The sequence below is a fragment of the Pan paniscus genome, chromosome 5, assembly GCF_029289425.2.
Source record: "Pan paniscus chromosome 5, NHGRI_mPanPan1-v2.0_pri, whole genome shotgun sequence".
Taxonomy (NCBI): domain Eukaryota; kingdom Metazoa; phylum Chordata; class Mammalia; order Primates; family Hominidae; genus Pan; species Pan paniscus.
The window spans coordinates 49,313,584-49,336,174 of NC_073254.2; the positions used below are offsets into that span (position 1 = coordinate 49,313,584).

The 22,591-nt window shown below is 42.9% G+C and overlaps 1 protein-coding gene across 1 annotated transcript in view; it reads left to right on the forward strand.

Annotated features, from left to right (window-relative positions):
- The window catches only part of BLTP3A (bridge-like lipid transfer protein family member 3A), an 83,696-nt gene that overhangs the window by 52,412 nt on the left and 8,693 nt on the right, over window positions 1-22,591 (forward strand). The window contains exons 9-17 of the mRNA XM_003808533.6: window positions 9,368-9,454; window positions 9,990-10,160; window positions 10,541-10,680; window positions 11,080-11,221; window positions 11,475-11,668; window positions 11,875-13,322; window positions 17,751-17,947; window positions 20,961-21,115; window positions 21,202-21,352. Of these exons, the coding sequence (XP_003808581.4) occupies window positions 9,368-9,454; window positions 9,990-10,160; window positions 10,541-10,680; window positions 11,080-11,221; window positions 11,475-11,668; window positions 11,875-13,322; window positions 17,751-17,947; window positions 20,961-21,115; window positions 21,202-21,352 (2,685 nt within the window). The remainder of the gene's footprint in view (window positions 1-9,367; window positions 9,455-9,989; window positions 10,161-10,540; window positions 10,681-11,079; window positions 11,222-11,474; window positions 11,669-11,874; window positions 13,323-17,750; window positions 17,948-20,960; window positions 21,116-21,201; window positions 21,353-22,591) is intronic.

Below are 22,591 nucleotides of genomic sequence, written 5' to 3' on the forward strand. Positions count from 1 at the left end.
CACTGCATCCTCCACTTCCCAGGTTCAAGCGATTCTCCTGCCTCAGCCTCTGGAGTAGCCGAGAATACAGGCACCCACCACCACGCCTAGCTAATTTTTGTATTTTTAGTAGGGATGGGGTTTCACCATGTTGGCCAGGCTGGTCTCCAATTCTTGACCTCAAGTGATCCACCTGCCTTGGCCTCCCAAAGTACTGAGATTACAGACATGAGCCCAGCCCTCCTCAGTTTCTTGTGTCAGTGTTTTATAGTTTTTGTTATAGAGATCTTTCACTTCTCTGGTTAAGTTTATTCCTATAAACTTAGGAATTGTAAATGGGGTTACTCTCTTGATTTCTTTTTCAGATTGTTTGCTGTTGGCATATTGAAATGCTACTGATTTTTATGTATTGATTTTATATCCTGCAGCTTTACTGAATTTGTTTATTGGTTCTAATAGTTTTTTGGTGGAGTCTTCAGATTTTTTCAAATATAAGAGATCGTATCATCTGCAAACAAGGATAATTTGACTTCTTCCTTTCCAATTTGGATACTCTTTATTCTTTCTGTTGTCTGATTGTTCTAGCTAGGACTTCTGGTACTATGTTGAATAACAGTGGTGAAAGTGGGCATCCTTATCGTGTTCCAAATATTACAGGAAAGGCTTTCAGTTTTCCCGCATTGAGTATGATAATAGGTACAGGTCTGTTGTATATACATTTTGTTATGTTGAGTTATGTTCCTTCCATACAGTTTTTTGAAGGTTTTTGTCATGAGGGATGTTGAATTCTATCAAGTGCTTTTTCAGTATCAGGTAAAATGATCATATATTTTTGTTCTTCATTCTGTGATATGTTGTATCTTATAGATTGATTTGCATATTTGGATCATTCTTGAATCCCTGGGATAAATCCCTGTTGGTCAGGATATATGGTCTCTTTAATGTGTGGTTGAATTCCATTTGCTAGTATTTTTTTGAGGATTTTTGCATCAGTGTTCATCAGGAAGATCGGCCTGTAGTTTTCTGTTTTCTTTTTCTTTTTTTTTTTTCCAAGAACACTTTCATGTAGGAAGTTTTCTTTTTGATGTGTCTTTGTCTGATTTTGTTATCAGGGCATACTGGCTTCATAGAATGATTCTGGAAGTATTCCTCCTCTATTTTTTGGAATAATTTGAATAGGATAGGTATTAGTTCTTCTTTAAATGTTCGGTAAAATTCAGCAGTGAAGCTATTGGGTCCTGGGCTTTTCTTTGCTGGGAGACTTTTTATTATACCTTTGATCTCATTACTTGTTATTATCTATTCAGGTTTTGGATTTCTTCATGGTTTGATCTTAGTAGGCTGTATATAGCTAAGCATTTATCCTTTTCTTCTTGGTTTTCCAATTTATTGCTCATAGTAGTCTCTACTGATTTTTTGAATTTCTGCAGTATTGGTTATAGTGTCTCCTTTTTTGTCTCTGATTTTATTTATTTGGGTCTTCTCTCTTTTTTCTTAGTCTGGGGAAAAGTTTGTCAATTTTGTTTATCTTTTCAAAAAAACTTTTCCTTTTGTTGATCTTTTCTATTGTTTTTGTTTCAATTTCATTTATTTCTGCTTGATCTTTAGTATTTATTATTATTTATTTTCTTCTATTAATTTTGGATTTGGTGTCCTTGCTTTTCTAGTTCTTTAAGATGTACCATGAGGTTATTTACTTGAAATTTTTCTACTTTTCTTTTTTTCCTTTCTTTTTTTTTTTTTTTTTTTTTTTTGTGATAGCCTCACTCTGTCACCCAGGCTGGATGCAGTGGCGTAATCTCGGCTCACTGCATCCTCTGCCTCCTGGGCTCAGATGATCCTCCAACCTCAGCCTCCCAAGTAGCTGAGACTACAGGCATGCACTACCATGCCAGGCTAATTTTTTTTTTTTTGTAGAGATGAGGTTTTGCCATGTTGCCCAGGCCTGTCTTGAACTCCTGGACTCAAGGGATCTGCCTGCCTTGGCCTCCCAAAATGCTAGGATTATAGGCTTGAGCCCGGGAGATAGAGGCTGCAGTGAGCTGTGATTGCACCAGTGCACTCCAGCCCAGGCAACAGAGCAAGACCCTGTCTCAAAAAAAAAAAAATAAATAATAAATAAATCAATCAATCAGGGCCGGGTGCGGTCACTCATGGCTGTAATCCCAACACTTTGGGAGGCTGAGTGGGACAGATTACTTGAGGTCAGGAGTTCAAGACCAGCCTGGCTGACATGGCAAAATCCTGTTTCTACTAAAAATACAAAAATTAGCTTGGCATGGTGGCAGGCAGCTGTAATCCCAGCTACTTGGGAGGCTGAGGCAGGAGAATCACTTGAACCCAGGAGGTGGAGGTTGCAGTGAGCCAAGATTGCACCATTGCACTCCAGCCTGGGCGACAGAGTGAGACTCGGTCTCAAAAAAAAAAAAAAAAAAAAACATAGCTATTCCGTCTCTTTTTTTAGCTTTAATTTGCATGGAATACCTTTTTCCATCCCTTTATTTTTCAGTCTATTTGTGTCTTTGTAGGTGAAGTGTGTTTCTTGTAGAGAACAGATCACTGGGTTTTGTTTTTTAATGCATTCAGCCATTCTGTGTCTTTTGATTGGAGTGTTTAGTCTATTTACATTCAACATTATTATTGATAAGTAAGGACTTGTTCCTGTCATTTAATTTGGTTTCTGGCCTTCTTTTCCTTCTGACTTTCTTTCCTGTCTTCCTTTCTGTGAAGGCGATTTCCTCTAGTGCTACATTTTAATTTCTTGCATTTTTTTTTTTTTTTTTTTTTTGGTGCGTCTGTGGTAGATTTTTTCTTTTTCTTTTTTTTTTTGTTTTTAGAGACAAAGTCTTGCTCTGTCACCCAGGTTGGAGTGAAGTGGCGTGATCTCAGCTCGTTGCAACCTCCGCCTTCTGGATTCAAGCAATTCTTGTGCCTCAGCCTCCTGAGTAGCTGGGATTACAGGCATGCACCACTGCACCCAGCTAATTTTTGTATTTTCAGTAGAGACGGGGTTTCGCCATGTTGGCCAGGCTGGTCTCAAACTCCTGGCATCAAGTGATCCACCTGTCTTGGCCTGCCAAAGGACTACAGGCATGCACCACCTCAACTGGCTAATTATAGGCGTGAGCCACTGTGCCCAGCCAGTTTTTTCTTTTATTTGAAATTACGATGAGGCTTACAAATAACATCTTATACCCCATTATTTTAAACTGATGACAACTTAACACTGATTACAAAAACAAACCAACTAACAAACAAGCAAAGAGGAAATTAACAAAAACTCTAATTTCATCTCCCTGGTTTTTAACTTTTTGTTGTTTTTCTATATATTTTATTATACCGTCTATGTCTTGAAAAGTTGTTGGAGTTATTTTTGATAGGCTCATCTTTTAGTCTTTCTATTCAAGATATGAGTAGTTCATACACCATAATCACAGGGTTATAATATTCTGTGTTTGTCTCTGTAATTATTATTTCCAGTGAGTTTTATGCCATCAGATGATTTCTTATTGCTCGTTAACGTCCTTTTCTTTCAGATTGAAGAACTCCCTTTAGCATTTCTTATAGGACACATCTGGTGTTGATGAAATCCAGTTTGTTTGCAAAAGTATTTCTCCTTTATGTTTGAAGCATATTTTCATGGATATACTATTCTAGGATAAAAGTTTTCTCCTGGTCCTGCGCGGTGGCTCATGCCTTTAATAATCCCAGCACTTTGGGAGGCTGAGGCAGGCGGATCACCTGAGTTTGGGAATTTGAGACCAGCCTGACTAACACGGAGAAACCCTGTCTCTACTAAAAGAAATACAAAATTAGCCGGGTGTGGTGGTGCATTCCTGTAATCCCAGCTACTCAGGAGGCTGAGGCAGGAGAATCGCTTGAACCTGGGAGGTGGAGGTTGTGGTGAGCCAAGATCGTGCCACTGCACTCCAACCTGGGCGACAAGAGCAAAACTCGGTCTCAAAAAAAAAAAAAGTTTTTTTCCTTCATCACTTTAAATATGTCATGCCTCTCTCTCCTAGCAGACTGAGAAGTCTGCTGCCAGACATACTGAAGCTCCTTTGAATGTTATTTATTTTCTCTTGCAGCTTTTAGGATCCTTTCTCTATCCTTGGCTTTTGGGAGTTTGTTTATTAAATGCCTTGAGATAGTCTTCTCTGGATTAAATTTGCTTGTATTCTATAATCTTCTTGTACTTGGATATTGGTATCTTCTCTAGGTTTGGAAAATTCTCTGTTATTATCCCTTTGAGTGAACTTTCTACCCCAATGTCTCCTTCTACCTCCTCCTTAAGGCCAATAATTCTTAGATTTGCCCTTTTGAGGCTATTTTCTGGATCTTGTAGGTATGCTTCATTCTTTTTTATTCTTTTTTCTTGTATCTCCCCTGATTATGCTTTTTCAAATAGCCTGTCTTCAAGCTCACCAATTCTTTCTCATACTGGATCAATTCTGCTTTTGAGACTCTGATGCATTCTTCAGTGTGTCAGCTGATTTTTTTCAGCTCCAGAATTTCTGCTTAATTTTTTTAAGAGATAGGTTCTCACTCTGTTGCCCAGGCTGGAGTACAGTGGCATAATCATAGCTCACTGCAGCCTCAAAGTCCTGGGCTCAAGTAATTATCTCACTTTGGCCTTCTGAGTGGCTAGGACTACAGGCATGCACCACCACAACTGGCTAATATTTTTATTTTTTTGTAAAGACGGGGTCTCACTGTGTTGTTCAGGGTGGTCTTGAACTTCTGACCTCCCATCTCACTTTGCTTTGGGAGCAAAGTGTTGGGATTATAGGCAAGAGCCACTGCGCCCAGCCTCTGCTTGATTTTTAGAAATTATTTTAATCTTTTTGTTAAAAGATTAGGATAGGATTCCTAATTTTTTCTCTGTGTTATCTTGAATTTCATTGAGCTCCCTCAAAACAGCTATTTTGAATTCTCTGTTACTCCAGGTTTGGTCACTGGGGCCTTATTTAGTTCATTTGGTGAGGTCATGTTTTCCTGGATGGTCTTGGTGCTGGTGGAGGTTCGTTGATGTCTGGGCATTAAAGAGTTAGGTATTTATCATAGTCTTCACAGTCTGGAGTTGTGTTTACCCGTTCTTGTGAAGGCTTCCCAAGTATTCAAAAGGAATTGAGTGTTGTGATCTAAATTTTTGGCCACTGCAGCTGTATCTGCATCAAGGGACACCCCAAGCCCAGTAATGCTGTGACTCAGAGGTATTGCCTTGGTGGTCTTGGGTAAGATCAAGAATTCCCTGTATTACCAGGCAGAGCCTCTTGTTCTCTTACTGTCCCCCATATAGCAGTGTCTCTCCATGCTAAGCTGCCTGGAACGAGGGGAAGGGTGACACAAGCACACCGTGGCCACCAGCACTGGTATTGTTCTGGGTTAGATGTGAAGCCAGCACTATACTGGGTCTCTCCTAAGGCCCATGGTGACCACTGCCTGGCTGCTGCCGATATTCACTCAAGGTCTTCAGTCAGCAGGTGGCAAATCTAGCCAGGCATGTGTGCTTCCCTTTGGGGCGGTGAGCTTCCCCTAGCTCAGGGCGGGATCCAAGAATGCCATCCAGGAGCCATGGCCTGGAGTCGGGAACCTTAGGAATCTATGTAGTGCTCTATTCTACTATGGCTGAGCTGGCACCCAAGCCACAAGACAAAGTCCTTCCCACTCTTTCCCTTCCTTTCCTTATACAGAAGGAATTTCTCTCCAGGACCACCACTGCCCCAGGCCCACAGCAAGTACTGCCTGGCTACTGCCAATGTTTACTCAAGGCCCAAGAGCTCTTCAGTCAGCTTGTGGTGAATGCTCTCAGGTCTGGGTCTCTCCTTTCAAGGCAGTGGGCCCCTCTCTGGCCCAGGGCAGGTTCAGAGATGTCGTCTAAGAGCTAAAGCCTGGAATCGGGGACCCCAGGAGCCTGCTTTGTACCCTACCCCACTATGGCCAAGCTGGTACCCAGCTGCAAGACAAAGTCCCCTTTTCTCTTCTGTCTTCTTTCCTCAAGCAGGAGGAGTCTCTCCTTGTGGTCACCACCTGAAGCCAGCACAGCCCGGGGTCTCAACCAAGGCCCATGGCAAATACTGTCTAGGTGCTGCTCACGTTTATTCAAGGCCCAAGGGCCCTTTAGTCAGCAGGCGATGAATCCTTCCAGGACTGGGTCCTTCCCTTCAAGGCAGTGGGTTCCATTCTGACCCAGGATCTGTTGTATCTAGAAATGTCATGCGGGAGCTAGAGGCCTACAATGGGGGCCTCAAGACTCTGCCTGGTGCCCTGTTCTACCATAGTTGAGCTGGTATCCAAATTGCAAGACAAAGTCCTCTGTATTCGCCCCTCTCCTCTCCTCTCCTCTCCTCAGGTGCAAGGAAGCAGTCTCTCCCAGAGCTGCAAACTGTGCTGCATGGGGTTGGGGGAGGGGTGATGCAAGCATTCCTTTGGCTATCCCAGTTGGCATCTCAGGTCACTTGCACCCCAAGTCCATTGGCTCTGATCCCAGCATAGCACCAGTAGTTGCTCAGGAATTAACAATCCTTGTGGCTTTTCAAATTTCTTAAGGATCCTAGAGCACTTTAGCATGCAGTGATGGGGCTAGCCAGAACTCAGGTAATAACCTCTAATAACCTCCGAATGGATGATTCCTCTCTTACTAGGGCTGGTCTAAATGCTCTGTGGGCACTGGCAGAATTCTGCCCTGTGTTGGCTTTCTGCTGTGACAGCACTGAGTTCCAATGCAAAGTCCCATAATTACTATGATGTCTCTCCCCCAAGCACACGGATTCTGTCTGTGCCATGAGGCCACTGCCAGGAGGCTGGGGGTGGGGTGGTGTCAGCAATTCAAAATTGTCTTTTCTACCTTCTTTGGTGCATCTTTACTTAATATGATGTTAAAACTGGGTACTGTGATCACTCATCTGATTTTTGGTTCTTATGAAGATGATTTCCTGTGTGGATAGTTGTTTTTCGTTTGTGTTTTGCAACAGGGTCTTGCTCCATTGCCAAGCAGGCTGGAGTGCAGTTATGTGATCACGGCTCACTGCGGCAAACTCTCAGGCTCAGGGGATCCTCCTGCCTCAGCCTCCTGACTGAGGCTAGGACTCCCGACTGGAACTACAGGCATGCGCCACCATACTCAGCTGTTTTTTTTAATTTTTTTGTGGCAGGGGGAGTGTTTTTGCCCTGTTGCCCAGGCCCACCTCAGCCTTCCAAAATGCTGAGATTACAGGAATGAGCCACCATGCCCAGCCTGGATAGTTGTTCAATTTGATGTTCTTGCTAGGGGAATAATCACTGGAGGGGGTGTGTTTGGCCATTTTGCTCTACCTCCTCCTCTAAAAATTCTTTTCTTTTCTTTTCTTTTTTTTTTTTTTTGAGACAGTCTTGCTCTGTCACCTAGGCTGGAGTACAATGGCGCCATCTCAGCTCACTGCAACCTCTGCCTCCCGGGTTCAAGGGATTCTCCTACCTCAGCCTCCTGAGTAGCTGGGATTACAGGCGTGTGCCACCACATCCAGCTAATTTTTGTATTTTTAGTAGAGACGAAGTTTCATCATGCTGGCCAGGCTGAGTCTCGAACTCCTGACCTCAAGTGAACCATCTGCCTCAGCCTCCCAAAGTGCTGGGATTACAGGCATGAGCCACGGTGCCTGGCCAGTTATTTTCTTATATCAAGCAAAAGTTAAAGGTTATGTTCACTACAAATAATTTTAAGAAATTAAAATTTTTGGCCAGGCACGGTGGCTTATCCCTGTACTTTGTAATCCCTGCACTTTGGGGGGCCGAGGTGGGTGGATCACGAGCTCAGGAGTTCGAGACTAGCCCGACCAACATGGTGAAACCCCGTCTCTACTAAAAACACAAAAATGAGCCGGACATGGTGGCGCATGCCTGTAATCCCAGCTACTCAGGAGGCTGAGGCAGGAGAATCACTTGAACCCAGGAAGCAGAGGTTGCAGTGAGCAGAGTTAGTGCCACCGCACTCCAGCCTGGGCAACAGAGTGAGACTCCGTCTCAAAAAAAAAAAAAATTAAAAATTTTTAATTGTTTTTCATTTGTGGAAAAAAAATTGGAATATTTAAAATTTTGATTATATTGCTATTATATATTTATATAAGTTGATCATTTGCATATTTAATTTGAGACATAATATATACATAAATAAAACTAAAAGTTAGCAAATATAGTTGTGAAGTTAAATATTGATATATTTTTAAAATGTTAATTTAACTTTTAACTTAAAAATTATTTAGGGTTTCTTAACCCAGTAATGAATAAAAAGAGCATGCTTTATACATGTTCTTTTTAAAATGTTAACACACATATATACATATAGTACGTTAACATATATATTTGTGGTATTAAAATTTCATGGAGAGAGGGCAGTTAGGAAAAAAGTATCTTAAAAGCCTACTTGGGGTGATTATGAAGAGTTGAGAAACAGAAACATTGTGTAGGGGTCTCTCTTGGTAGGAGAATTTGGGATGGCAAAATGTCGATTGGATGGAAATGACCCTACTGGTTGAAGATATACCAGCTTACACCTAGAGGATTCCATGGTATTTCCCTTCACTCATTTCTGTGGTGTTGTCTCTTATATTTTTGAGCATCTACTACTTACAAGGCTCTATGCTAGATATACTAGTAGGAGACAGGCTGGAAGTTGAATAGGGTGACCCAGACAATACACACATGCAGAGGAAATACTTTCTACTTTTACAGTTCTTTAGTCTAATTGGAAAGAGATGATAGAAACATGGAAAGTTCATTCATTTAGTAAGAAATGTAAATTCAAGGTAAACATAATGTAATATTTGGCTTATTGCTAAAAATTTCAGTTTACCTATAATATTCTATGTGTTTATTTTATAATGTCCTGTTTGTGTAGTGTTCTTAGCATTCTATGGTACTTTGTACATATAGTATATAATCATTGTCTAATATCACAGCTTTAGCTCTGAGGCCAGGATATGAAAGGAAATAATATAGGTTATTGTTTTGGGGGAATCTGGCTTCTGCCTCTTCGTGTGTTGTGTTGGGGGAAAATAATACTAGGATTGGGGAAACAGTCAAGGCTATAGAGTGTGTCTGGGAAACCTAGGACTGTAATTTCTGAATCCCGAGTTTGGCGGTCTCTTTTGCCTTTCTGGAAATCTGGCAACCATTTACAGAGACAATGGAATATACTTTCTTTTGGGTCTTTTAGAGCATGTCCATTGGCTATTGTAACTCAAAAGAGGGCCTCAGCCTTGCAAATCACCTCACATCGTGGCCTTTTGGCTGCACCGTGTTATCAGCTGGGCTTTGAAGCTGGTCGTTAAGAGGACTTCTGCATGCTTTAGGTGGTGTTTTGGCTTCTTTGTTCCTTCCACTGCCATTCACCTGTATTTTTATTTTATAGGTGTCTCTGCCAACAGACTCATGGGTGGTGCCATGCAGCTTACCTTCCGCAAGATGGCGTTTGACTATTACCCTTTCCATTGGGCAGGTTAGGAAAACTCTGAATGGGGCCAATTCTCGCATAGCCCAAAATATTGAGGGCAGATTCCTGGATTCATCCCTGACCGCTTAACAGGAGGTTGCCAGAGATTGCAGTGCATGCTCAGAGGGGTGTTGGAAATATCCCTCTTCAAGAGGACATCTGGAAACTTGCAGGTTCCACTATTGATGATTCTTTATCAGTAATGAGAGGAAGTGAGTAGGGGAGATATCTAGTGCCTGAGATATTGCTTTTGATTCTACTCTCAGCCCCTCACTTCCACTAGTGTTAGAGCCTCTCCAGTAGTCCATAGTCAAATATGGCAGCAGTCAACAGCTTGCCTTTAGGGAGCCTTTGAGAAAAATCACATATGGAACCCAGAAGAATGTGCAACCTATCATTGGATAATTTTTCCTTATCCTAGAGATTTCTGCACTGTGGGTGAGGAATCAGATTCTGAACTGTGACTATACTGACAGAAAGGAAAAATTGGAACATTCATCATGATCTTGGGCTAAAATCTTTTCACTTCTTCGGTGCACAGGTGATAGCTGCAAACATTGGGTACACCACTGTGAGGCCATGGAGACCCGAGGCCAATGGGCCCAAAAGCTGGTGATGGAATTTCAGAGCAAAATGGAGAAGTGGCATGAAGAGACAGGTCTGAAACCACCCTGGCACCTTGGAGTAGACTCTCCCTTTTGGAGAAAAGCAGGTGGGTTATGAGGAACTGGAAGACTCCAGTTGCTTAGCCTCTTGCCATTTATCTTTGAATAACAGTGGAGATAAAGCAAGAACTAGCTAATTATCCCAGCTGTATGTAATGGAGAGACATCAGTGACTTTTTTCTTTACAGAGACCTCTTTGACCCCAGGGATAGCCACAGTGTTGATGTCATGTCATCATCTCTATTCAGTAGACTGTTGCCTTGGTCTTAAGAATAATATCATTTTTGAGTTCATCCAGGAGCTAGACAGTGTTAAGCTCTCTTTCCTACATATAACATTAATGATCTTAGGATTTTTACTTTCCTTATTCTATTAGTAATGAGAGTTGAATGTATCTGATTCTTTTTCCCACCTTATTTTTATTTAGATTCTCTTTCCAGTCCTCGAAAGAACCCTCTTGAGAGAAGCCCCTCTCAGGGCAGACAGCCTGCCTTTCGGCCTCCAGCATGGAACCGCTTACGCTCTAGCTGCATGGTGGTACGGGTGGATGACCTGGACATCCACCAGGTGAGGACATGGGGAAACATGGTTGGAAAGAGGTGGAGCAGTTTACTTGGAAGGCAGCTGGAACAGTATAAACAAAGTTTTGGAATTTGGGAACTATTTACCTCACTTCTGGGAAGATTAATAGTTTGGTCTGTTTCTTTCTGAGCATGGCTGGTGAGATCAGGACTTGGGAATTCCCCCAGTTTTACTGTGAATGCTCTGCTTTGAACCTCCCGCTGAAAAAACTAACTCGCGTATAGTGCGAGGCAGGTGTGAGAACACCTGGAATATATGTGAAAGACACTGTGTTCCCTGTGACAGACTTCAGAGGGATGGTAGAGGCTTTATGCTTCCTAAGCAGAAATGGAGGGCTGCTCTAAGTTTGATTGTTGATACTAACAAAAAGCTGTGATTGTTTAGGTTTCCACCGCTGGACAGCCAAGTAAAAAGCCATCTACACTCCTTTCCTGCAGTCGGAAACTTCACAACCTCCCTACCCAGGTCTCTGCCATTCATATTGAGTTCACGGAGTATTACTTCCCAGATAATCAGGAGCTTCCAGGTAAGCATCTAGGCTGGCTATTTTTCTGTCTAGCTCATGCTTTTCCCATTTGTCAGCCTTGGGGCCACTACGTATATTTTTATTTGTTGTTAGGAGTTTTCAGTGTTTGAGTTAATTTAGCACACTTTTGTTAAACACTCTGCCCTGTATAAATGTGTACCTTTGCTCTGTTCGTAATATAGTTAATATTAGGTAGTAAGAGCCTAGCTATTGCTTTTTACAGGATGTTTCTTTTATTCCCTCTGCTTTCCAGTTCCTTGTCCTAATCTCTACATTCAGTTAAATGGTCTGACATTTACTATGGATCCTGTCAGTTTGCTCTGGGGAAACCTCTTTTGCCTGGATTTATACCGCAGCTTGGAGCAGTTCAAAGCTATCTACAAGCTGGAAGATTCAAGTCAGAAAGATGAACACTTGGACATCCGACTAGATGCATTCTGGTTGAAGGTGAGGGGAGAGTGTGACTTTTATCCCCTGTTAGTAGCCACAGCTGCATTTTTCCAATGGATATAATCCATGGTTTTGCTCTGTCCATTTTGTGGAAGTAAGAAAATAGTTTCACAGCCCAAAGGATCTTTTACATGTGTATTAATAGTGGGATGCTGAGATACTCAGATGACCATTCTGAATTGTGTTTCATTTTCTCTGTGAAGGTGAGCTTTCCACTGGAAAAGAGAGAGCGGGCAGAGTTGCATCGTCCCCAGGCCCTTGTCTTCTCTGCGTCAGGCATGATTGCCACCAATACACGTCATGCTCCACATTGTAGTTGTTCAGACCTCCAGAGTCTCTTCCGGGGTTTTGCTGCTGCTGAGTTCTTTCATTCCAATTATGATCACTTTCCTAAGGTTCCAGGTGGCTTTAGCCTTCTGCACATGCTTTTTTTGCATCATGCCTTTCAGATGGATTCCTGCCTGCCTCAGCCTAATACCCTCCCTCCCCAGAGACCTAAGGCTTCCCGGGATCTCTGGTCTGTCCACTTTACCCAGATCTCCTTGGACTTTGAGGGAACAGAAAACTTCAAAGGCCATACCTTGAATTTTGTAGCCCCCTTCCCCCTGTCCATTTGGGCCTGCCTACCCCTTCGCTGGCAGCAAGCCCAGGCACGGAAGCTTCTTTTGGCCTCAGAGGGGAGGCTGAAACCATCAGCCAGTTTTGGAAGTCCTGTCCAGTCTGAGGCTCTTGCCCCTGACTCTATGTCCCATCCACGGTCAAAGACTGAACATGACTTGAAAAGCTTATCAGGACTTACAGAAGTCATGGAAATTCTGAAAGAAGGCAGTAGTGGTATGGACAACAAAGGGCCTCTGACAGAGCTGGAGGATGTAGCAGATGTTCATATGCTTGTACATTCCCCGGCCCATGTCCGCGTGAGGCTTGACCACTACCAGTACTTGGCTCTGCTTCGCCTGAAGGAGGTGCTGCAGAGGCTTCAGGAGCAGCTGACTAAGGATACAGAGTCAATGACTGGGTCTCCCCTGCAGAACCAGACAGCTTGCATTGGAGTTCTCTTTCCCAGCGCTGAGGTGGCTCTGCTTATGCATCCTGCACCCGGTGCTGTCGATGCTGACTCTGCAGGCTCAGATAGCACTAGCCTCGTAGATTCAGAGCTATCTCCTTCAGAGGATCGGGAACTGAAGTCTGATGCCTCATCAGACCAGGGCCCAGCAAGCCCTGAGAAGGTCTTGGAGGAAAGTAGCATTGAAAATCAGGATGTATCCCAGGAGAGGCCACATAGCAATGGAGAACTGCAGGACTCAGGTCCACTTGCCCAGCAGCTGGCAGGGAAGGGCCATGAGGCAGTAGAGTCCCTACAGGCCAAGAAACTGAGCAGAACCCAAGCCTCCAGCTCACCAGCTGCATTGAAGCCCCCAGCTGGCAGGGAGACTGCTGTGAATGGACAGGGTGAGCTCATCCCCTTGAAGAACATTGAGGGAGAATTGTCAAGTGCTATTCACATGACCAAGGATGCCACCAAGGAGGCTCTACATGCCACCATGGACCTCACCAAGGAAGCTGTGTCCCTGACTAAGGATGCCTTCAGTTTGGGCAGAGATCGAATGACCTCCACCATGCACAAGATGTTGTCCCTGCCCCCAGCCAAGTAAGTGGCTCTGTACCTCCTTCACTCATCCCATCTCCTTCTCCTGGTTCTGATCATTGGGTTTAAGGCCTCTTACTATGTGCATTTCTAGATTGGGAAGTACCATATAGTCCAGGAGAATGCATAGAATGGCCTATTTAATGGGCAGTTTTCAAGCCAATATTTATTGCTTCTTAGAATCAGATTATCTCCTTTTTCACTGATTCACTATTTTTTCCCCTCAAGACAGGCCTTACCGTGTTAGCCAGGCTGGTCTTGAACTGCTGGGCTCCGCAATCCTCCTGCCTTGGCTTCCTGAGTAGCTGGGATTATAGACACCTGCCACTGTACCCAGCTTGCTTCACTATTATTGATACAAATATGCTATATCAGAATAATAATAATAATAATGGCATATATATAATATTATTTTCAGTGGGCTTTCATCTAATTTTTTTGTTTGATTTGATCCCCACAGCAGCCTGGTAAGGTGGCTTCAGACATTTGTACCCCCAGTTTATAGCTGAGAAAACTGAGGCTTTAGAGAGGATGAGCTCATAGATATCCTATATCTTGTAAATAGAAAAGTTGTGGCTTTGGACTTCTTTTTTCTGGTACCTTATCAGTGTCTGTCAGAGTAATAGAGAAGGAAGAATTTCATCCATTCAGCAAGTATCTTGTGAGCCCTTTCTGTGTGCTGGGCTCTGTGTTAAGCGCCGGAGATAGAGTAGGGAGTAAACAGGAAAACACAGAAATGCACAGTGAGACGAGTGGAAAAGTATCAATTTTCCCATGGGTGCCTCATGGTTTTAGGAAAGATAGAGTCTAAGGGAAGTCTTTCCTGGAACACTTTGTGGTTTAGAGACCATGGTATGAAAACAGTGCATTTAGAGCTTTTGTCTAAGTGAATTATCTTAAGTGGGTCTCTAATGCCTGTGGGTGAGCTAGTACCTGCTAGGACAGACAGCAAGGAGGAAGGAGAGGAAAACTTCAAGGGTCGAGTTGTATAATAATACTAGCCAACATTTACTGAGTGCCTTCTTTGCCTGACAAGACACAGTCCTAAGTACTTATAATATTGGTCCACTGGATTTTTGTAATAGCCCTATAAGGCAAGTATTAATATCAATCCCCATCTCACAGATGAGGAAACTGAGGCTCAGAGAGGTAAGAAACTTGCACAAGATCACACAACTTGTGAGTGGTGGGGCAAGGATTAAAAGCCTGGACTCCTAATCACCCAATGTGCTGCCTTTTCTAAATGGAGACAAGTAAGGGAGATGGAAAAAGAGCAGAGGTGAAAAAGAGAAAAGAAAGGTGTGTGAAATGAGCCCTTTTAAAACATCAACAGTGACTTCCTAACTGCCCAAGCCCGTGGCCTTTCCTCAGTCCCCCTTCTCCTGGACTCCTCTGTGGTAGTTAACATTGCTGATCAGTTCATTCTGAATATTTGTAACCCCACCCAGTTACTCTCAATTCTCTGAAGGAGTCTTCTTTTTCCTTGCTGCTCTCTTCTTCCTTTTATCCTATAGGTGTAAATACTCCACAGGGCTAGGCTGTCCATATTCTGATCACTTTTGTCATAATTTTAATTTTTAATTTTTTTTTTGAGACAGGTCTCATTCTGTTGCCCAGTGGTGCAATCTCTGCTCACTGCAGCCTCGACCTCCCAGGTTCAAGTGATCCTCCTGCCTCAGCCTCCTGAGTAGCTGGGACCACAGGCATGCGCCACCACACCCAGCTAATTTTTGCATTTTTGGTAGAGATGGGGTTTTGCCATGTTGCCCAGGCTAGTCTCAAACTCTTGGGCTCAAGCGATTCACCCACCTCAGCCTCCCAAAATGCTGGGATTACAGGTGTGAGCCGCTGCGCCTGGCCTATAATTTTAATTTTTTTAATTATAAAAATGGTTTGTGTTTATCGTGTTGACAGTGTAGGAAATAAGAGAGTAAAGAAGAAAATATAAAAATCACTTGTAACAATCCACAGATAACCACTGTTTACATTTGGGTGTATTTTCTTCCAATCTTTGTATTTCTGCATTCATGTGTACACTTGTGGATGGTTATGCATATAATATCCACAAATACTGTTTTTACAACAATAGGATTATATTATTTCTACAATGTTACATGCTGCTTTATTCACTCAATGTTTTATTATGATATTTTCCCATTCATTAGGCATATGAATATATGATTTTTATTTATTTTTATTTTTGGAGATGTGGTTTCACCATGTTGCACAGGCTGGTCTTGAACTCTTGGGCGCAAGTGACTCTCCCACCTTGGCTTCCCAAAGCACTAGGGTTATAAGCATAAGCCACTTCCCCTGGCTGAATACATGATTTTTAATTGCTCCATTATATTCTAGTAAATTGATATATCATAATTTATTGATCCATTCCTCTTTCTGGGGAGTCATTTAGTCTGTTTCCCATTTTACTCAGGTAGAACCAATGCTGTATGAAATGTCCTTATTTTTGTGAACTTTAATCTTTGGAATATTTTACATATCTAAATCTTTCTTTAGAATAAAAACCAAAAAGTGGCTGGGTGCGGTGGCTCACGCTTGTAATCCCAGCACTTTGGGGGGCTAAGGCAGGCAGATCACGAGGCCAGGAGATGAGACCATCCTGGCTAACACAGTGAAATCCCGTCTCTACTAAAAATACAAAAAGTTAGCTGGGTGTGGTGGCACGTGCCTGTAGTCCAGCTACTCGGGAGGCTGAGGCAGGAGAATGGCTTGAACCTGGGAGGCGGAGCTTGCAGTGAGCTGAGATCACACCACTGCACTCCAGCCTGCGTGATAGAGCGAGACTCCGTCTCAATAATAATAATAAAATAAAAACCAAAAAGTGAAATTATTAGGTCAAATGCTACAAACATTTTTAAAGTTGTTGATGCATTTGCCAAACTTTCAGGTTTGTAACAGTCTGTGCTTCTTAATAGTTTCTCTCTCAGAATCCCCTGCAGGGTTTGTTAAAACATAGTGGCTGGGCGCGGTGGCTCACGCCTGTAATCCCAGCACCGTGGAAGGCTGAGGCAGGCAGATCATGAGGTCAGGAGATGGAGACCATGCTGGCTAACACGGTGAAACCCTGTCTCTACTAAAAATACAAAAAATTAGCTGAGTGTGTTGGCATGCACCTGTAGTCCCAGCTACTCTGGAGGCTGAGGCAGGAGAATTGCTTGAACCCAGGAGGTGGAGGTTGCAGTGAGCCGAGATCATGCCACTGCACTCCAGCCTGGGCAATACAGTGAGACTCCATCTCAAAAAAAAAAAAAGCCAAAAACGTAGTTTTCTGAGCCCTATTTCTCATTCATGGAATGAGATGGGGCCTGATAATTTGCTTTTTTTTTTTTTTTTTGAGATGGAGTCTCACTCTGTCGCCCAGGCTGGAGTGCAGTGGTGTGATCTCGGCTCACTGCTGCCTCGACCTCCCAGGCTCAGGTGATCCTCTCATCTCAGCCCCCAGTAGCTGGACTACAGGCGCGCACCATCATGCCTGGCTAATCTTTGTATTTTTTTGTAGAGACCAGGTTTTGCCATGTTGCCCAGGCTGGTCTCAAACTCCTGGATTCAAGCCATCTGCCTGCCTTGGCCTCCCAAAGTGCTGGGAATATAGGCGTGAGTCACTGCGCCCGGCCTGAGTTTTTCTTAATTCTACCTTTAACTGTAACCTTGGGACAGTTTCTTCATCTGTAAAATGGGAGGGTGGTATTTAAAGGTCCTTAAAGGTTTCTTTTCACTGTGTTAATGCCTTTTTAACTTTATCTTCCATTGCTCTTCCTGACAAAACCTATGCTTCAGCTGGGCAGAGGTATTATTCTTACCAGTTTCTTTTTGTTTCTGGCTGTATGCCTTTGTTTATGCCATTTCTTGCCTATAGAATACCCTCTTCTCACTTTCACAGTCCTTCAAGGACCACCTCAAATGTTATCTCTTACCACAAAGCCACTCTTGATCCTCTTCTCCTTGTCCTTTTTCCTCTTTGATGTTGTCTAGAACTGGGGATGTCTTACTCATCAATTTATCCATCTCCCACTCCTGCCTAGTGCCTAGTATGGTGCCTTACATACAGAAGCAACTAAATACTTATGGAATGAATGCAGGTGGCTTCAGGTGCCATTCATCAGCACCAGAGCAGTAGGTAGCTGGTCTCTTCTGAGTCTGGGATGACCTTGAATAACCTTGACATTTAATGTTGATATGAGAGCACTGTCCATGCAGTTAGCGATGTTGGAATAAAAAGATTCAGAAAGGCCAGTGATTGAAAAATGACTTGATCTCTTTACAGCCAGTAATAGGTAATGTCAGAGTTGTATGTTCCTAATATTGGGAACTTTATCCAGTTGTCTGAGCTGAAAGGGATGGGTATTGTAAGTGGATGGGAATAAACATGTCTCCAAAGCCACATTTGTGGTTTTTGTTTTTTTTTTTAAACAGGGAGCCCATGGCCAAGACAGATGAGGGGGTGGCAGCCCCAGTGAGTGGAGGTGCTGCACGACTCCGATTTTTCTCCATGAAGAGGACAGTATCTCAACAGTCATTTGATGGTGTCTCATTGGATAGCAGTGGCCCTGAAGACCGGATTTCAGTGGACAGTGATGGCAGTGATAGCTTTGTGATGCTCTTGGAGTCTGGTATGTGGGAGCAGAGCCAGGCAAAGTTGCAGAAGTCCAGAAAGGGTTCTCTCTGCTGCCTGTATCAGACTGGCAGGGCTAAAGAGGAGCTGAGAGATGATAATATAGACATTTTCTTAATCAAGACAAAAAAAGAGAGACAGAGAAATTTTGGTGGACTTGTGGGTTTGGGTTTAATTCCATGTTTCTAGGTTATTGGTTAATAACTGACTATATCACAGAAAGAGATACAAACCAAAGGAGAAAGCACTAGTCTTACAGCCTTATAGCTAAGTCAGGATTAGTTTCATGGTTGGTATCAGTGGTGTGAGTGTGCTTATAGTCTTTTTTTTTTTGCCTGTGTTGTCACTGGAAAATAGGAGCTTTTTATCTGTTAATAAAATGAGAAACTTTTAGGAATTACCTCTGTAAGTTATACTGGTTCTTTCAGTTTATTGAAATAATAGAAACTTAGGAAATGATCCTTTAAGAGTATCTAGGCTGGGCACAGTGGCTGACGCCTGTAATCCCAGCACTTTGGGAGGCCGAGGTGGGTGGATCACTTGAGGTTGGGAGTTGGAGACTAGCCTGGCCAACATGGTAAAAACCTGTCTCTACTAAAAATAGAAAAATTAGCTGGGCTTAGCGGCAGGTGCTTGTAATCTCAACTACTCGGGAGGCTGAGGCAGGAGAATTGCTTGAACCGGGGAGGTAGAGGATGCAGTGAGCTGAGATTGTGCCACTGCATTCCAGCCTGGGTGACAGCGAGACTCCATCTCAAAAAAAAGAGAGAATGTCCTATTTATTTATTTATTTTATATTGACAAATTATAATTGTATCTATGTGGTATTAATACTAAGCGATCCTATGATATATACACACACACATACAGTGTGGGATTTTTGAGCCAAACTAATTAACATCTCCGTCACCTCAAATACTTACCATTTATTTCTCCTGTTTAACTGAAACATTACACTTTCACTAACATTTCCTCCTATCCCCTCCCATTTCCCTTTTCAGCCTCTGTTAAGCACCATCCTGCTCTCTGCTTTTATGAGTACAGTTGTTTTACATTCCATGTGTAAGTGAGCACATGCTATTTTTGTCTTTCAGTGCCTGGCTTATCTCATTTAGCATATTGTCTGTCCTCCAGATTCATCTGCGTTATCACAAATGACAGGATTTCCCTCTCATAAGGCTGAATAGTATTCCATTGTGTGTTTGTACCACATTTTCTTTATCTGTTCATTGGTTGATGAACACATAAGTTGATCCCATAACTTGGCTGTTGTGAATAATGTTGTAGTAAACACAGGAATGGATATAGTTCTTTGATATACTTTTTTTCATATTCCTTGGATATATACCCAGAAGTGGATATGGTAACTCTATTTTTAGCTTTGAGGACCCTTCATACTGTTTTCCATAATGCCCATATTAATTTACATTTCCACCAACAGGGTGCTAGGGTTTCCTTTTCTCTACATCCTTGCCAACACTTGTTATCTTTAATCTTTTTGAGAATAGCCATTCTGACAGGAGTGAGTTAATATTTCACTGTGGTTTTAATTTAAGAGAATGCACCGTTTCTTAAGCTGGGTGGCATGTACCATGTTTGTTTTGTTATTATTTTTAACTTCTTATGGAAGATTTCATGTCTATGTACAAAAGTAGACAGAATCAAATAATGAGCCCTCATACACCCATTACCTAGCTTTGAAATTAAGAACTCATGGCAGGCCCAGGGCAGTGGCTCACGCCTGTAATCCCAACCTTTTGGGAGGCCAAGGTGGGCGGATCACTTAAGGTGAAACCTAATTCTCAAATTTAAATTAAAGTTCTGAAAAATCTCCTGGGGTTCTTATATATTCACCTTAGACAGCAATTAAACTTGTGACTGGATTTCTGCCTTGGGAAGCATCCAGTCTAAAAGGAAAGAGAAGGCCGGCACAGTACCTCACGCATGTAATCCCAGCACTTTGGGAGGCCCAGACAGGCAGATCAGGAGTTTGAGACCAGCCTGGCCAACATGGTGAAACTCTGTCTCTACTAAAAATACAAAAATTAGCCAGGGATGGTGGCGTGTGCCTGTAATCCCAGCTACTTAGAAGGCTGAGGTGGGAGATTGCTTGAACCCAGGAGGTGGAGGTTGTAGTGAGCCGAGATCACGCCATTGCACTCCCCTGGGCGACAGAGCGAGACTATTCCATCTCAAAAAAAAGAAGAAAAAAAAAGAACTCATGGCCATTTTTGTTTCATAAACACTACTGCCCACTTTCCTTCATCTCATAATATTTTGAAGCAAATCCCAAACATATCCTTTTGTCCATAAATATTTTCAGTTATGCATTGCTAGAAAATACAGACTTAAATTTTTAAAAATTGTGGTAAAATACGTATGAAATTTGCCATCCTGTTTTTAAGTGGATAGTTCAGTGACATTAAGTACATTCTGATTGTTGTACAATCATTACTACTGTCTATCTCCAGGATGTTTTTCTTCTTGCGAAACAGAAACTCTGTACTCATTAAACAGTAACTCCTCATTTCCCCTCCCCTCAGTCCCTGACAACCATGATTCTACTTTCTTTTTATAAATTTGCCTACTTTAGGTACCTCATATAAGTGGAATCATGCAGTATTTGTCCTTTTATCACTGGCTTATTCCACTTGGTATATCCTCAAGATTCTTCTATTTTGTAGTGTGTGTCAGAATTTCCTTCCTTTTTAAGGCTGAATAGTGTTCCATTGTATTTATATACCACATTGCTTATCCTTGCATCCATGGAAGGACGCTTGGGTTGCTTCTGTTTACAGACTTTTAAAAATGGGATCAAATGTCATTACACTTTAAAAAATTAAGAGTAATTCCTTAAATTCATCAAATATCTAGTTAGTCCTCAAATTTCTAGTTGTCTCATGAATGTCATAAGTATTTTGTTTTATTTTTACAGTTGTCATTGTTTGTAGAGGTTGGATTTGAACAGAATATTTTGACTTTTAAATTCATTTGTCCTCTTTTTCATGCAGAGTCTGGTCCAGAATCTGTTCCACCAGGATCTCTTTCAAATGTCTCAGATAATGCTGGTGTTCAAGGGAGCCCTCTTGTGAATAATTATGGCCAGGGGTCACCAGCAGCCAACAGTTCAGTTTCACCCAGTGGAGAAGACCTCATCTTTCACCCGGTCAGCAGCTCTACTTTCTTCTCTGCAGAGGGTAGGCTCTGGGCTGAGAGCTTGGGACTTAAAACTAAGAGAATCTCCTTTGATAGGTCTCAGTTCTCGTCCTGAAGGTGAATGAGGTGTCTTTTGGGATTGAGGTACGTGGTGAGGACCTGACTGTGGCCCTGCAAGCAGAGGAACTGACCCTCCAGCAGCTGGGCACCGTGGGACTCTGGCAGTTCCTGCGTGGACAGTGCCCAGGTAAGGATGGTAGTCATTCCACGACAGATCATGGGACTTGTCTAGGACAGCCATAGATTAACTTGTACTTGTCACTGTGCTCTAAGGGCAGCCACTCTACTAGTGCCAAGTTCTCTCCAGCAGCCATTAGGGGGAGGAAAAACTCCATTGAAGCCTTTTTTGCAAAGAGCCTCTCAGAGCTCTTTCTGGGGCTTTGCATTCACTGTGCTAGTCTCCAACTTCACTTCCAGGTACTCCTGGAGCTTATAGATGAGGACAGTGTCCACTTCATTTGTGTGTCTCTTAACATAAAACTATCTGATCAGGGAACTTCTGTCATTCAGATTCAGTCCTTTGATGTGAATTTTCATTTATAAAAGATGACAGGAAAAATCTTGGCTTATGTTACATACTTCATTTAAAAATTATTGGCTGGGCGCGGGGCTCATGCCTGTAATCCCAGCACTTTGGGAGGCTGAGGTGGGTGGATCACCTGAGGTCAGGAGTTCGAGACCAGCCTGGCCAACATGGTAAAACGCTGTCTCTACTAAAATATAAAAATTAGCTGGGCGTGGTGGCGGGTGCCTGTAATCCCAGCTACTTGGGAGGCTGAGGCAGGAGAATTGCTTGAACCCAGGAGGTGGAGGTTGCAGTGAGCTGAGATCGTGCCATTGCACTGCAGCCTGGGTGACAAGAGTGAAACTCTGTCTCAAAAAAATATATATATAAATATATTTTTAGGCTGAGCATGGTGGCTCATGCCTGTAATCCCAGCACGCTGGGAAGCTGAGGTGGGAAACCAGCCTGAACAACATAGCAAGACCTCAGCTGTACAAAAAATACAGGCTGGGTGTGGTGGCTCACGCCTGTAATCCTAGCACTTTGGGAGGCCGAGGATGGTGGATCACTTGAGGTCAGGAATTTGAAACCACCCTGGCCAACATGGTGAAACCCCGTCTCTACTAAAATACAAAAAAATTAGCTGGGCGTGGTGGCAGGCACCTGTAATCCCAGCTACTTGGGAGGCTGAGGCAGGAGAATTGCTTGAACCGGGGAGGCAGAGGTTGCAGTGAGCCGAGATCGCGCCCTTGTACTACAGCCTGGGTGACAGAGCAAGACTCTGTTTAAAAAAAAAAAAAAAAAAAAATTAGCTCGGTGTGGCGGTGCGTGCCTATAGTTCTAGCTGCTTGGGAGGCTGAGGTGAGTGGATCATGTGAGTCTAGGAGTTTGAGACTACAGTGAGCTATAATTGCACCACTG